General features: G+C 33.0%; 1 protein-coding gene across 1 annotated transcript in view; it reads right to left on the reverse strand.

The window, feature by feature from the left end:
- The window catches only part of Cdh8 (cadherin 8), a 346195-nt gene that overhangs the window by 57147 nt on the left and 272963 nt on the right, over nucleotides 1-16085 (reverse strand). The window contains exon 9 of the mRNA XM_042693465.1: nucleotides 3401-3522. Within this exon, the coding sequence (XP_042549399.1) occupies nucleotides 3401-3522 (122 nt within the window). The remainder of the gene's footprint in view (nucleotides 1-3400; nucleotides 3523-16085) is intronic.

Below are 16085 nucleotides of genomic sequence, written 5' to 3' on the forward strand. Positions count from 1 at the left end.
TCTTTTAAATTCTGATTTTGTTTATAGGTGTCAAATTACATAGACAAGATTAATTTCAATATATACTCTATATTTATAGATATCTTTCTTTCTTTTTTCTTTCTTTTTCTCCTTCCTTCCTTCTTTCTTTTCTTTCCTTCCTGCCTTCCTGCCTTCCTTCCTGCCTTCCTTCCTGCCTTCCCTCCTCTCTCTCTCTCTCTCTCTCTCTCTCTCTCCTTTTGTTCTAGTACTAAGTTTTGAGTTCAGAGCCTCAAAAGCTTGCTTGGTTTTCTTGCTCAAGGCTGAATTGTTGCCATTGGGCCATATCTCCAGGTTTTGTTAGTTGATTGGAGAAAAGAGTCTCCTGGATATGTCTCCCCAGGCTAAGTTCAAACCAAGATTCTCAGATTTTAGCTTCCTGAGTAGCTAAAATTATAGTCATGAACCACCAACACCTGGCAATGACATTGTTTCTCATCCTATAAGATGTTTTAAACACCTCTTTACCTAGGCCCTCACAATTCAAGCAGTTTATATTGACAAGGTGTGTTAATGGCTTGCTCTTGATTATTACTAAAGGACTCCAGCAACAGCATCTCCCAGGGAACTCCATCTGAGTTAGCCTGAAATCCATACCTTCTGCGTCAAACACATACTCCAATGCATCTGTCCTTCTCTGAAACTATTACAAAGCAGACACTCATTGTGGAAAATATTGAGATGAGTATCAATTTAGACCTAAGGCAGTTGTTGATCTTGAGTGTTCATGACAGTGTGATAATCTGAGAATGGATAGTCTACTTGTGCAGTGAGTCAGTCATTGGTGCAGATTACAAGAGACGATGACAGGTGTATATATGTCAAACCTTTGTAAATGAGTACCAAAGTTGTGGATGGAATACATGAATTTGGTAAAAAAAAAAAAATTCAGTATAAATATTAGGTGTTGAGTATTAAGGCTGGCCTAGGAATGACATAAGGAATAAACATGAATTCTGGCTGACACAATAGTTCAAATAATTCAGAAAAGAATGAGCAGTGGCATAGGTATGCCTCAAGCAGTTAGCTGTATGTCCAAAAGCCATGTTAAATAGTCAAAAATTGACCATGTAACCAAATAAACTCTACCTGACCACGCCCAAACACATCCACATCCATTAGAGATGTGTGGACACACACACACACACACACACACACACACACACTCATTTCTTTACAAAACAAGTCAATTTTTGTGATTTGTAAAAAAGTCATAAGTCAACTTCTTTATTTTGATATTAGATAGGAAAGATAAAGAAACAATGCATTTTTTTGAAGAATGGCTGAAAAAAAAATCATTCAAACCTTGGAAAGAGTCAAAATTCTGAGATTAAGCCTCCAGACTTGCACAGACCCCGAAAACATTCCTGTCAATATCTCCTGGGAAGCCAAAATGTCAAGTGTTTGAAACATCAGTGCCATCAACCTCATAACTTGCGTGATGATTTCTGCACTAGCAATGAGATTTTGTTTAAATCCTTAAAGATTGTTTTTATTTTTTTTCAGATACTGTGATAGGAAAATGTCTAGCATATAACTCTGTCTGACTACATTATCTCGGCAATTTTCCAGTCCACACAACAGCATATTCTTGAACCTGACCTATCATATTTTGATCAAATTCCCTGCCAAATCAATCCACAACTTAGGTAAAAGATATTTACTGGGATATGTGTTCACACACACACACACACACACATACACACACACTCACACAGTCATTGTCGTTGTCAACATCATCATCCCCAAAGGACCACACATATTCTCAAAATATATAAACCATAGGGGGAAATTTCACATGATAAAATTAAGAAACATCTAATGCTAATGTGGGGAATATTATAAAAACAAAAGTGTACCACTGCTAAAGCTGGATATTTTGATGAGTAAACAATGTCTAGGTTCTTAAAAATAATTGGTTTTATTATTAGAATTGTAGCTTTCTTGTGTGCAGAGAGGTCAGATTTTGGTAGATAGAAACAATACTAATCCTTCAGATATGTGTGAATAGTATAGGAGAAATTGCCCACTGTTTTATGGGCAGGTAACACATTCACCTTTTGTAATAATTAAATAAAAGCTACAGTGCTATTCTTTTCATTAGGGGTAAAAAAAAAAGTCTGACTCTTGTCAGGTAAGCTGCTTGGCAAATAGTAAGTTTAATTCCTAACACCCACATGAGGCACAAGAATAGTTGGATTAACAACTCCAGTGTCATGCTGTCAGCTGCTGTTTATTTAAATTAAAATGTCACCATCCAGAAATAAATTAGGAAGTTGAAAAATGATAAATTTCTTAAACATACAGTACTTTGGCACCTTGTTAAAATAAATCTATTACATTTGTGGTTTGTAGAATTTTACATAGGCTATTTCCATTTTGACATTCAGAGGATAGCAGGTTCTTATTTTTTATTCTTCTTCTTACTTGTTTAACCCTCATTCCCTTCTTCTTTACCTCCCTCCCTTTCTCCCTATTCTTTATTTCCCTCCCTTCCTAACTTCCTCTCTCTCCTTCCATCCTTTCTCCATCCTTATTTCCCTTTTCTCTCATTTTCCCCTTTCATCCGTCCCCCTTTTTTCTTCCCTCTAATCCTTCCCTCTCTCCCTTCTTTCCTCCCTTCCTTTCTCTCTCCAGCCCTGCCTACTTATTTTCCCCTCCCTTTTCTTCTCTTCTTCCTTCTCTTGCTTCTTCCCTTTCTTCTCTTCTTTCCTTTTACCTTTCCTATTTTTCTCCTTATTTTTGTCTTCCATCTGTTTTGCCTTCTGCCTTTCTTTTTGCTCTCTTCACTATTCCTATCTATACCATATGTTGCAGAATGGGAAAAAAAGACACACCACTGCACAATCTTAGGTACTTTACATGCATATCTAAACTAGCTGTCCATCTCATGTTTATCTAAACATATAAATACATCTACATTTGTCCAGATCCCATCACCCACTTCCTACAATTGCCTATAGCCTACTAGTCTTCTTAGAATACACTATTGTATGTTATTTGTATGCTTATAATGTAAAAGGAAAATCAATTCCCTTTGAGCTTACTTACTGTCTGTTACCAGGAAGTTACAGTTAATGGCCCAGCACTCTAAGAAAATCCCAGTTATTGTCTAAAACCTTTTATACTTTAAGACAGTGTTTTTGGCTCTGAGTTCATGGTAGAGCAGGTTGTTCTGGTTTTAGGAGCCAATTCAGTCATAAGTAGGAAGAGAATTAACATCTGCAGAAAAGTAGTCCCTTTCTGCTCCCATTTGGGTGTGTTTCTCTCCTGGATTACCGCAGATCACAAACGATGCAAATGCACGGGATAAGGCAGGTTAAAGAAATATGAGACAGTTGTATACAAACATATTCAGCATTAACAACATGGAGATATTTACTTGGCCGGGTTTTCCATTTTCACATAAAAATGCCTCATATTCGGATGCGAATTCAGGGGCGTTGTCATTGACATCCAGCACTTTAATAGCAACAGGCACACGTGATATCTGACTGTGGTTCCCTATGGGAAGGAAAAAATAACATCAGCATTGAGGGCATTCCATTGTAAACATGCAACTCAACTTTCCCCTAACTGGTTCAAGTTCTGCTACACTAACATGGTGATTATGGCATCTGACCAGTCCATATGGAAAAAAAGTAGTAAATACTCGGCTACTTAAAAAAGTTATATGAATTTTTATTCCAAATAACATTTTTAGACCTTAGATTATAAAAGAACACATCTGAACAAACAGAGGAAACAAGCTTTATTCCATGGATATAAATATAATATTTAAAAGAAATAGAAATTGTATGTATGCTAAATGATTTATTTCTGTGTATTTTGTGTAGAGCACAACTTATTTTGAGATATTATTACTTGTTCAAGGTAATAATATCTATCTATCTATCTATCTATCTATCTATCTATCTATCTATCTATCTACAAGGATCAAAAACTCAATAGAAGGGAAGAATCAGCTAGTAATCATAAAAGGAACATAGCTACAAATGGGTAAAATAAATTTTGTTGTTCAATAAAAATTGACCATGGGATATGTTTCTATGAGATTAAGATTATTTTTTTAATTGTGAAAATACCTTACAGAGGGGTTACAATTATATGAGCAAGGTAATGAGTGCATTACTTATCAAGCATTGTTGCCTCCTCCTTTGTTTCCCCTTCCCATCCCTTCCCATCTCCACCCCTGACCCCACCCCTCTCCAAAGATGTAAATTCGCTTTTTGACATAACGACTTGTACATCTCATTGTTGCAATGGGTCCACCTGTATCCTTATTTAAATGATTTGTTTTTTAACTTCCACTCCACAAATTATACCAACATCAAATACAGTGAAAACAGGGCTTATACCGTGGAGGAGGGACATACATAGAAACAAAGAAATCATTTTATAAATATGTTAGAAACAATCGCAAGAAAGAAAAAACATTTAAGTCCCTATCTTGAGGTTCATTTTGCCTAACATCAACTTATCTGACCGTTTCTGCTTGTCTCAGGCATATACTAGCAAAGGACATAGGTAGAAAGATTGTTTTAATTACTTAAGTTATTTATATTTAATTTTTTAAGCTATCTTAATATAATTTTCATAAAGATTTTTGAGGTAAACAATCTTCTAATCTTTTCAAGCCTATTTTCAGAGAACAGAATTCAATATGTATTTCTTAATTCTAAAAATTCTTAAGTTTAAAATAGTTACACACATAAACAGATGGACACACACACATACTCACACACACACACGCACAGATTCAGTAAGTCCATTAATTCATTGCTGGCTTGGGCCGTGTTATTATTTTTCACTTCTCATCAATGCAATAGAATTTGACGCTGACTTTAGCATGTAATAATCTTTTGATCTGTTGTAAATTATACAGAATGCATTGGAGATGGCCAATTATTTATTTGTGTTTCTGTGGCACTGAATATTTATAAGCAAGCCAAGAGGGAAATATGTTTGGACTTGAATATGAACAAACAGACTTGAATCTGATATATTAAATTTCTCTTTTTGACAATTGATTAAGTCCTGACGCTAAAACTTTCAAATTTTGGTAAATATAAAAGTAACGTCTGCAGCACACAGACTAATCCTAGCCATGCTCAGATTTACACTTGGTTAACTCCATTGGCTGTACCTCAAGATTTGAATTTGTCAGTTAAGTACCGTGACTACCCTGACCATAGATAAGCGAATTCCATTCGATGGAATTCCTATCATATTAGTAATGGAACATAAATTCTCTTCCCAAATGCCAAATGATATGATGGTCTCAATGTCTCATATGTTGCATTGCTTCTTTTGCTGTGTGTGGATAATGAATTCATTCATTCTTTATTCAGAGAGGAAGCATGTACCTCCCTTGTTTTGATAGAAAGGAAAGTCTAAAAAGAAAGTATTACACATGTCTCTAAGACAAAAGACTGACATTTTAAGCTTTATCTATTCAACAAAATTGCGCAAAGGTCACATTTTGAGTGCAGAAAGATTATATTCTTAAGGAGTTGTCTCTCTTTCCCTGATCATGAGCTTAGGAGTAGCATCTGGAAAGTGAAAAGGAGAATCGTTTGTAATAAAATGAAAATCGGGAGCCTGGTATTTACCCTTTCCTAACTACCTGATCCTGATCAAGTTATTTAATTACATTTTATCCTTAAGTAATCTGAAATTAAGGAATTTAACATGCTATAAAAGGAACATAAACATTGTATGATAAAACATAAAAGGGTTCCCATAGTATGAGGCACACATCCATGAGCATTCTAACCATAGTATTTGGTGGTTATCTATTTCAACAGCATCATGCACAGTCAACTGTGTATTCGTGGAAGAATATTTTGCATAATCATGAATCATTCAATTTCTTTTCCACTTTTTTTCTCTTTCAAATATGAGCCACATTCATAGCAAAATATGGATGAAGTCATATATATTCATGTAACTAATCACAACAACCACAGAAATGTTTATAGGTTTGTTTCGAATATTTATCTCAAGGTTGACCTACATTTGAGATCTGAATCAAAATATTAGGCTGAATATAGCCAATGCGTTGTACCACTATTTAATATGTTCAGAATTGTATTTATGATATACAACCCACCTGAGAAGCTGTACAAATTAAGTTCAATAACTTTGCTTATTATGATTTTCCTTACTAAAGTCCTTTAAGTTGATTAATTTTCTTGTATAGTACTTGTAATTTATCAACTGTTAGTGATTCCTTCTACAATATTCATTCTTTCCCAAATTGTATGTAGTATAAATAATTACAAGTCCTTGCTAGTAGATATTCTTGCATATAATATAGTCATTCAGTTATTAAGTAACTAATGTTCAGCTCAGATTGAACTACAAGTTCAGATCTTCCCTCACAGTATAACCCCTGTTTTCACTGTATTTGATTCAGGTGTTCCTCATCTTGTGTATACATGTTTGAAATTTGGGAAGGGGAAGGGGTATAGCAGAATGCTGAAATGGGGATGCAGGTTGACCCATTGTAATGATGAAATATACAGGACACTATGCTGAAAACGAACTTTACAACTTGGAGGGGGGAAGGAGGAGTGGGAGAGGTAGGGAGGGAAGTGATGGTGGGGGAAAATCAAAGGAGGAGGTAACAGTGCTCGATAGGACATGTGCTCATTACCTTACTCATGTAACTGTAACCCCCTGTACAGTATCTTTACAATAAAAACCATTAAAAAATAGAGAGAAAATAATAGATGTATCATCCTACCAATGGAAAGTGCAAACAAATGTTATCCTGCCCTTTGAATAAATAGCATTAAATGTCTTTTGTAGTAAAAGGAAATGTTAATCTATTGAGTCAGTGTTAATGACTGTTTGATTAAACCAAGTCTATTAATATGGCATCCATTCTCTTCCCTCTCTACCGGGCACATTCGTGTGTGTGTGTGTGTGTGTGTGTGTGTGTGTGTGTGTGTGTGTGCATTCACGCACACGCACACACACCTTCGTGCACAGATTTTTTTTCTGCTTCAAAAAAATAATAATTCTGCTCTTTTCTTATTCTCTTACAATTGGAAAAATATATCCTAGGCCTGGATCAGCAGCAGGTGGTAAAATCTAAGCATAAGAAACAAATTCTACCATTTGTTTTGGTGGTTATATTACAATATTTAACTAATGTGTCTTTTCATGTATGTTGTATTTCTGACACAATATTAGTTATCTATCTAAGGCCCAGAATAACATATCACCAACCTTTTCTGTTAGGAGCTAGGAAAGATTGGAAAGCTATCACTTAAAAAATGATAGGTCATGAATGACAGAGAATATTTTTCCATTGATTACATTTCATTCTCCACATCTCTACAAGCAACTAAGTGCTTAATATATAATGAACATGGGTATTTTGCAAATTACTTTTTTAAAAACAATGAGCTGTGCTAAAATGATCACCAAATTTTGAATGTATCTTTCATAGCTGTTAAGAATCTCATGTCATGTGTTTTATATCATTTTTTAATATTTAGCAGTTGTTTTATATCTTAATTATTTTATGCGTTTTACAGAGGTGAATTGAATATATTATATTTCTCTGGCTTCCTTCACCCTGTTTTGTAATGCTGAGAAAGAACCCAGGACCACTTGGTAGATGAGCACAATCCACCACTGAAATACATCCTCATGCTCATTTCATTTCCATTTTGTATTTTATAGTATATTTCCTTAAAATTAAAAGCAAACCTAAAATGTTAATAGAGTATGTCCACGTCGTTATATATTTGTAGCCTCCATTGGCATGTAAAAGATACTAGTAGTTATACCTAACTACAAATAATTTAATAATGTCCCTTAGTAATTACTGAATTTTTGCTACCATTCAAGATTACCCACAAGGCTTATCTCTTACATTGTGTTTTTTTTCTTCTCCTAGAAAGGTGGAGAGCATTTGGCTTGAGGACCGTACTTGATCTACAGACAAGTGTATTTCTAGTCAGCTTCCCTCTTCAATGTGTCTGTACTGATAATTTTGTATGGACCATGAATGATGATTTAATATCTAAATAGCCTATTGCAGAGAGAAGGTTCCTTACTCCTTGGTCATTCCCTAAATGAATGATTTCTATGGTAGATAAATTACATTGTTATAGAATAGTCTCTACTAGAGCATATGGAGTGTTTTTGTCTATAAGTGTTTTGTCCTTTTAACCATGAATATACATGCAATTGTTTATGGAATAGGTAAGTAGGGAAACAATGAATGAATACATGAGAAAACTATTTCATCAAAATTCTCAGGAGAGGGTTATAGGTTAGATTGCTTGAGTGTAACTCAAATGGTATTTTGAAGAAGGAATTGAATGGATATCCAAGTAAATTAATTTCAATTGTTTCTCTTTTCTATCATGTTTTAGATAACATCATTCTAGTTCATGTAGAAGAGCTGCAATTGGAATTCTTTCAGCTTACAAATGAGAGCATAAGGTTCTGAGTTCAACCTCCAGTAACTTCATGGAGAAGAAAATGTATTGTGCTTTGTTTTGCTTTGGTTCCATAATTTTGTGCTTGTTTATCATTAGTATGTTAATATCCCAGAAATTCACTTTATTTATACATTATATATATATATATATATATATATATATCTTGAACAAGAAGAAACAATAAAGGAAAATAAAATGCATTAACAGAAAACTGTTGTCCCCTATTACCCAAACACTCCCTAGATATGTTACCTTTATTTGTATTGGATAAACACATATGTTCGTAATGAAAACTTGTAATTTTCAGCATGAGTGTCATATTTAAATAACGGAAGATTCACTTTTATCTAAGTTCATGAATTGATAACAGTTCAAATTTTAAAGATATTATAGAGTCATAAAACTAATTAGACAAGCTTCTAAGAAAATTATTCATGTCCTTTGTGACTGGCCCCAAAATGTTTGCCTTTCATCTGGTACACAAACATTAAATATAAAGATATTATAATTAGAATCTTGATTAGCATTCATTAAAGATTAATTTTCTAAACACATGAGATGTGACAAAACGGTCTGGAAGGAAAAGACCATACAACTGGCCACAAAAATCAGGCTGTTTACACATGTGATGGAGAAATGATGGAACTGGCACCTTGCATAAACTCCTTTTCCTATTTTCCCCACGTGAGTAGTGGTGACTTCCTGTCACCTACCTGTCACACAGCCTCATGAGTTGCCCATTAATTTTGCCCTTTTATAATCAAAGGTAATGGAATACTGCCAAGAGTAAGTTACTTGGGAATTTTCTTCTAACTGGTTCCATGAGCTGCTGTTTTTGCAGGCATTGAATGAAATAAACAGCCTTTTCAGACTGTAAGAAAAAGACTTGACAAATTTAGATATATTTTGGAGTCTGTTGATTAACCAATAATTCTTGAGCCTTCTACAATTCCAAGGGTGGAAAGTATAAGCAGTAAATTACACAGTCAATGGGGGAATGCAGAATATGGAGATGTATCATTGAATAGGAATGTGAAACCCAATGGAAGTTAACAAAAATAGGAAGATGTGAACTGGGTACAAGATAGAAACGATAAGCACTTAGGATGTTTAAAATAAGACACACTGGAATTTGAAAAAAAAGATCTTGGAAAATAATTTCAAAGTAGATATGTTTAAACTCTTTGGTGACTGATACACTTGTTGAGATACATTTTTCCCACATATGCAGTGATCATCTCAAAAGCAGTAATGATTTATTACCAACCCCAACATTGTCATTTACCTCAATTACAAGTTAGAATGCGAATAACTAATGAATCCTCTCAGCATAGAAATGCTCCTGGTATTTTTATAATAGGCACTTTTCTATACACTATTACTACTACTACTACTACTACTACCACTGCTATTACTATGCATAACCTCTCTAATACTAGAACAGATAGCTTAATGCCAAGTTCCAACATAGTCTTCATTCTAAGGAAAACCTATTAAGAACTTTATTTGAATTAGGGAAAGGAAGGGGAACCACAATGATGAGACAAGGGACGAGGGGGAACCAACGCACCAGCGATATACATAAGACAATATGTTGGCAATGATCTGTACAATTTGGGGGTTAGGAGGAGGGAAAGTTGGAGAAAAATGAAGGAAAGGGTAACAAATTTGACATGCAATGTACTTATTACCTTACTTATGGAACTGTTACCCCTCTGTACATCACCTTGACAATTAAAATATAAAATAAAAACTAAAAAAAAAAAGAATTCTCTGCCCTCTAGTGTACATAGAGGGATTATGTGACCGTGAGTATTAGAAAAAAATTTGGTCCTAGAACTGTGAGAAATCTAGCAAACCATTGTGTGTCAAAAGGAATAAAGCTGATTTATTCCATGTACTTAAGTCAAATTGAAAGAATAGTTTTACTAACAATCAGGACTTTAAGGAAATGATAGTTTTAGGATCTTATGGGCAAAATACTGATCACAGCCTTCTTATTAACCAATATTAATTCTTTCATACCAGGGGAGAAAATGTTTGGGCTCATCAAGAGAGCTAAGGACTTAGACATTTTTAATTGATTCAAACACTCTGGAGAAAATATTATTTTAATGATGTGTGGGACTGTTATTGTCAGATGTTGTATATCTAATTTGAAGTTACACTATGATTTTTTTCTATGTATCTAAAAGGACCTCTCACATTCAGATTTCAGTTCACAAAAACCGAGATTTGAGAAACCAGGAAGCTATATTTTTAATATAGTTTTAGTTTTTATATAGTTTTAATAATCATTGTAAAAGTTTGGTCTTATGAGGTAAAGATTCAAAGCCATTACATTAAGAATATTGGAATAATACCTTCTTGGAAACTTCATATTTCTTAAATAAAAACTTCAAGAAGTCATATTCTAAAGTAAAATGAAATACTAACAACTAAAAGCATGGAAATTTAATTTCCATTTCCTTTTATCCTTTCAACACATATTTTGTAATCATCATCTACTTTTAATCATTTACCAGTATGAGATTGATTGTTTTTCCACGGTTCATATTATGGATGAAAATTTGTGTTTTCATTAATTTGGCTTCATATGTTTGGTTTGTGGTTGCATATAAGTTTTGTATTTGTTTGTTGGACCATCATGGTTTATTTGGCTTTCCTTCCTATAACTTTTGATTAAAATATTACACCGAAGTATTAATTTTCCTCTTTCAGAGTTCCAGCTACATGCATACATTTAACTTGCACATCTCTCTTTTTTCTGTAGTACATCATGTAAATAAATACAATTGTGAAAGAAATTTCTTTTTTCCCTGTGATACTTCAATACCTTTCAGTTTTCCATGATGAGATTTCTGCTTACATTCTTCTATTATATCAAAAAATTCCCTATGCTCTCCTCCATTGTGTTAAGTAGAACCGATTCAAGGATACTGAGTATATTAAAGTTCCTTTACTATGAACTTCGTTTTAAATCTCTTAAATAGTAAAGTTTGAATTAGACAGACGGATGTGTTGTAGAGAAAATGTGGAAAATTTCTAATGTTCAGTTTTGATGTTTTTAATACAAGTTTACAATAATAGTACATTTAAAACAGTCAAACACAAGCAACTGTATATATGCTATCAGGGAATTAAAGCTTATATATATGTATATATGAGTATATATAGAAATCTATTCATAAATATACATACATGTTCATACATATAGGAACATGATTTCAGGGTACAGTAAAGGGTTGAAAAACTATCTACATGATTATATACCATAGTAAAGAGGTATGAAGTCCACTGGACAAGTGTGGTCACATTTTCTCAAAATCAGGAAGTGGCAAAACAGAAATAAGTATCTAGGCATTTTGACAACAAGTTACATATACTGTGCACTATTTTATAAATTTCTCATTATTTTTGCACTTTATATTTTCATGAAAATTTCAGTATCATTTGACAAGTCATTCATTTTAGTATCATGTATACACACACATAGATGTACACACACACAGAGCTGTGGAAATTCTGATAGATACTGCTTAGAATCCATACAGAAACTTAAATGGCATTGTTATCTTTAGGATTTGAGTCTTGCAAATCATCAAGCTTTGCATAAGCTTTCATCTATCTTAATATTCTTTCATATATTTGATCTGTAATGTCTTCTAGTTTTCTGTTTTCCTGTCTTACATTTTTGTCCCTATGTAACTGAAGATTTTTACTCTGATGAGTTGAGTAGTATATTTTATTTTCCAAATATTTATAGAAAATAAAAAATATAAATATTTTTATTAAAAGTTGTACAAACTATTATTTATAACTATAGATGCTTTTTGTTTTGTATATATTTATTCAAGTCTTTGTCTAGTGAAAACTTTATTTCTCTTTTTCTAATATTTATGCATTTATTAATTTCTTAGTTCTTGTTATATTGCTATGGCTTCAATTTAACTAATAGTAGTCAAAATAAGCAACTTGAACTCACTTTCAGTATCAGAGAGAAAAATTTCAATCTTTCACCATAATGTTTGATATTTACTATGTTTTATTTATTTTTGTAACTGTTCTCTAAATCATTTCTAGTGTATTTCTAGTGTTTCAAGTCTTATCTTGAATGAGAAATGAGTAAATGGCTTCTTGTGAATCTATTAAGATTGATTATATATGCTTTACTTTTCTCAATATAGTCATTGGCAGTATTAGGTTTTCAAATGTTGTAATTTATACTGGCATTCTCTGAATGCTATATAATTTTTATGTATCAATGATTATGATTTGTGAATATATGAGCTAGAATTATTTGAATGAAAAGGCTGATAATTTCTTTTTTAACTCTGTGTGTGTGTGTGTTTGTAGTGGTGTGTCTTCTGGTAAAGATGTGTGAGCTCATCTAATACTCTAATTTGGCTTTTTTGTTGAAGGTTGGTGCTATAACACTTGAACTATACCTCTGCTTCCAGCTTTGGGCTGGTGAATTAGTATAATAGTATCACAGGCTTCTCTGCCTAGGTTGGCTTCAAACCACAATCCTCAGGTCTAAGTCTTCTGAGTAGCTAGGATTACAGGCATGAGACACTAGTGTCTAGCACAACACTTTTTTTTCTAGCTTCAGTATCATGATTGCTCTGGTTTTATGCCACCAGTTAGAAAATGCTTCCTCTACCCATGGTTTCCCTTATCTGAAATAACTAGTATATGCCTGAGACAAGCAGAAATGGTCAGATAAGTTGATGTTAGGTGAAATGAACCCCAAGATAGGGACACAAGTGTTTATTTTCTTTCTTGCTATTGTTTCTAACATATTTATAAGATGATTTCTTTGTTGCTTTTATGTCTCTCCCCCATGGTAAAACCAACCCATGCTTTCACTGTATTTGATGTTGGTATAATTTTGGAGGGGAAGGGAAAAAACAAATTGTTTAAATAGGGATACAGGTGGACCCATTGCAACAATGAGATGTACAAGACGTTATGTCGAAAAACGAACTTTACTACTTTTGCCGGGGGGGGGGGGGGTGAGAGAGGTGGAGGTGGGTGGGAGATGGGAAGGGATGGGAAGGGGAAACAAAGGAGGAGGCAACAATGCTTGATAAGAAACCTACTCATTATCTTGCCCAAGTAATTGTAATCCCTCTATACTGTATTTTCACAATTAAAAAAGAAAAGAAAAGAAAATGCTTCCTCTTAATTTACCACTGATAGTTCAGGTGACTGAGTCATCAAGATGGTCAAGATTTATGTATGAAGACTTAGTAGTTGTAGACTTAATTTATTCAATATAGAAAGTTACATAAGCATTAAATCATTTCATTTATTATGGCAATTTGTAAAGAGTATTTTTACTTATTAATTTATTTTTATTATCTTAAGTAGTTCAATTCAACCACTCAGTTTGTGAACACAATGCATCTTTGGTCAATAACGCCATGTTCATCATCCTACCTCATCTCTCCCAAATCCACTCAATCTTTCAATTTGTCTGCTTCCATTTTCACCTGTGTATATTGAATACTATGAGATTCAGTAATCTAGAGATAACATACATTTGAAAAGTTATTGCACAAGTAATTCTAGTAGGATAATTATTTCAATTATTAGGATTTTAGTATCTACAGATGTAGTCACTATAGCCTTTTCTTTTTTTAATCTTTTTTATTGTAAAAATAGTATACAGAGGGAGTAGAGTTACATGAGCAAGGTAATGAGTACATTTCCTACCGAGCATTGTTAGCCTCTTCTTAATTTCTAATATTGGTAATGAACATGACATTTTTGCAAGATTGTATTCATGTTACTCATCCTTGTGAATAAAAACTTATTGCCTTTGTTGGATTTCAGTGCTGTAGATTTGATTTCCATTTCATTATTTTCTGTTATATTTATTTTCAGCTTTCTACCACTTTTACATGATAATTTTCTGTTTGCTTTCAGCCCTGTTGAAAGTAGATGCTTAGATCATTGATTTCCACCAGTTCTTCCCTTCTGACATACAGTTAAAGCTCATTTCCCAGAGGCAATGTGTCACTGTAATCCACACATGCTGCCAGGTCCTAAGTTTGCTATCTTTCATTTTATAAATGTGATTATTACCTTTGTGATTTTATTGTGTCTTCATGGTTTACTTAGAAGTACAAGGCTTAATTTCCAATATTTGTGATTAATTTATTTTTGTAATTCATTTTACTAATTCATTGATGTATTAAATACGCATCCTCTGCATACTAGGATATGATTAATAGCCTATTGAGAGGGTATTTTGAATAAGTGATTCTTGATTTTAGTAATAATAGTTTTGTGTTTTATCCGTATGTATTTTAGATATGATGTTCAACTGTTTGCTAGTATATTTTTATGTCTAGTAGTGGAGTTAAGTGCTATTTATTTATTGCTCCTTTTCTGTCAATTTTCTTTTACTGTATATTTGAACATATACTATCAGGGACACATAAGATATTAGGATTTTTGTATCATACTGAACTTAATCATTTATTTTTATAAAATTGTGACCTTTATTTATTTTGATTATTTATCTTTCCCCTTAGCTTACAGTTAAACCACATTCTCTTGACTTGGGTTTGCATTCATATCTTTTATCGATCATTTTAATATTACATGTGGATTTTATATATACCTTTACTTCTTATTTTTGATAAAAAATATAAACTAGTGCTTTTTAAATCTGTATATAGACTTTTTACTCTTAATACAATAACTATACATATTCAATATAGATAAATATTTGAATTTCTTATTTTACTGTTTATCCAAATTTCTTCAATTCCTTATTTTCCCCCTTTCTATCTTCATTTGGACTAATTATTCTTTATCTTTTTGGCATATACTTTCTAGTAATATTTCAAATGTTCTATGTGTGATGAAAAATGTTTACAATATATTTATCATTTATTGACAAGTTGTTACACCATTGTTTCTTCTGTGTCATTGTTATTATGTTTTAATTATACATCTAATTTACATCTAACTCAAGACAGCCTGGAGGGAATAAAGCATGCTAAATTTAGGAGTATTTCAATTTGTTTTCGTTCTCTCTTATCCTTTCTTAAACTCTAGCTGCTCTCAAATAACGGTTTTTCTCCTCTGATAGTATGGGTGTTCACAGTGGGAGAGTTTGTCTGATATAAGCCACTATTTTGGACATAAAGAAAACAGTTTTCCTCTCCATATTTTATGTAATAATTTCATTATCTTCTCCCTCATTTAAAAAACAGATCATCCTTACTTATGAAATAATGAACAGAATATCAGTATACAATTACTCTAACCCACTGTGAGTTAAAAAGACACAATAATCAGTGCCTGAGTTTGTGTGTAGTACCAAAGATTGTATTATCAGTAGTATATACTCTAACTACAATGTTGGATCTGTATCTTCAGATTGCACTTCCTTACTTTCTACTTTGGCTGCTGTGAATTCTGCACTTACTGTGACAGGGGGCCAAAAAATACACACCATATTGAGTTAAACAAACAAATACATAATTCAAGACAAATGATTAGTAGAGCTGGCTGAAATAATTACAGCGTAATCCACTTGCTCAGTGTCAAGTACATGACAGTAAAATGGATATTGTTGATTTACTCTCA

Source organism: Dipodomys spectabilis, unplaced genomic scaffold (assembly GCF_019054845.1).
Source record: "Dipodomys spectabilis isolate Male_0828 unplaced genomic scaffold, ASM1905484v1 ptg000167l, whole genome shotgun sequence".
Taxonomy (NCBI): Eukaryota; Metazoa; Chordata; class Mammalia; order Rodentia; family Heteromyidae; genus Dipodomys; species Dipodomys spectabilis.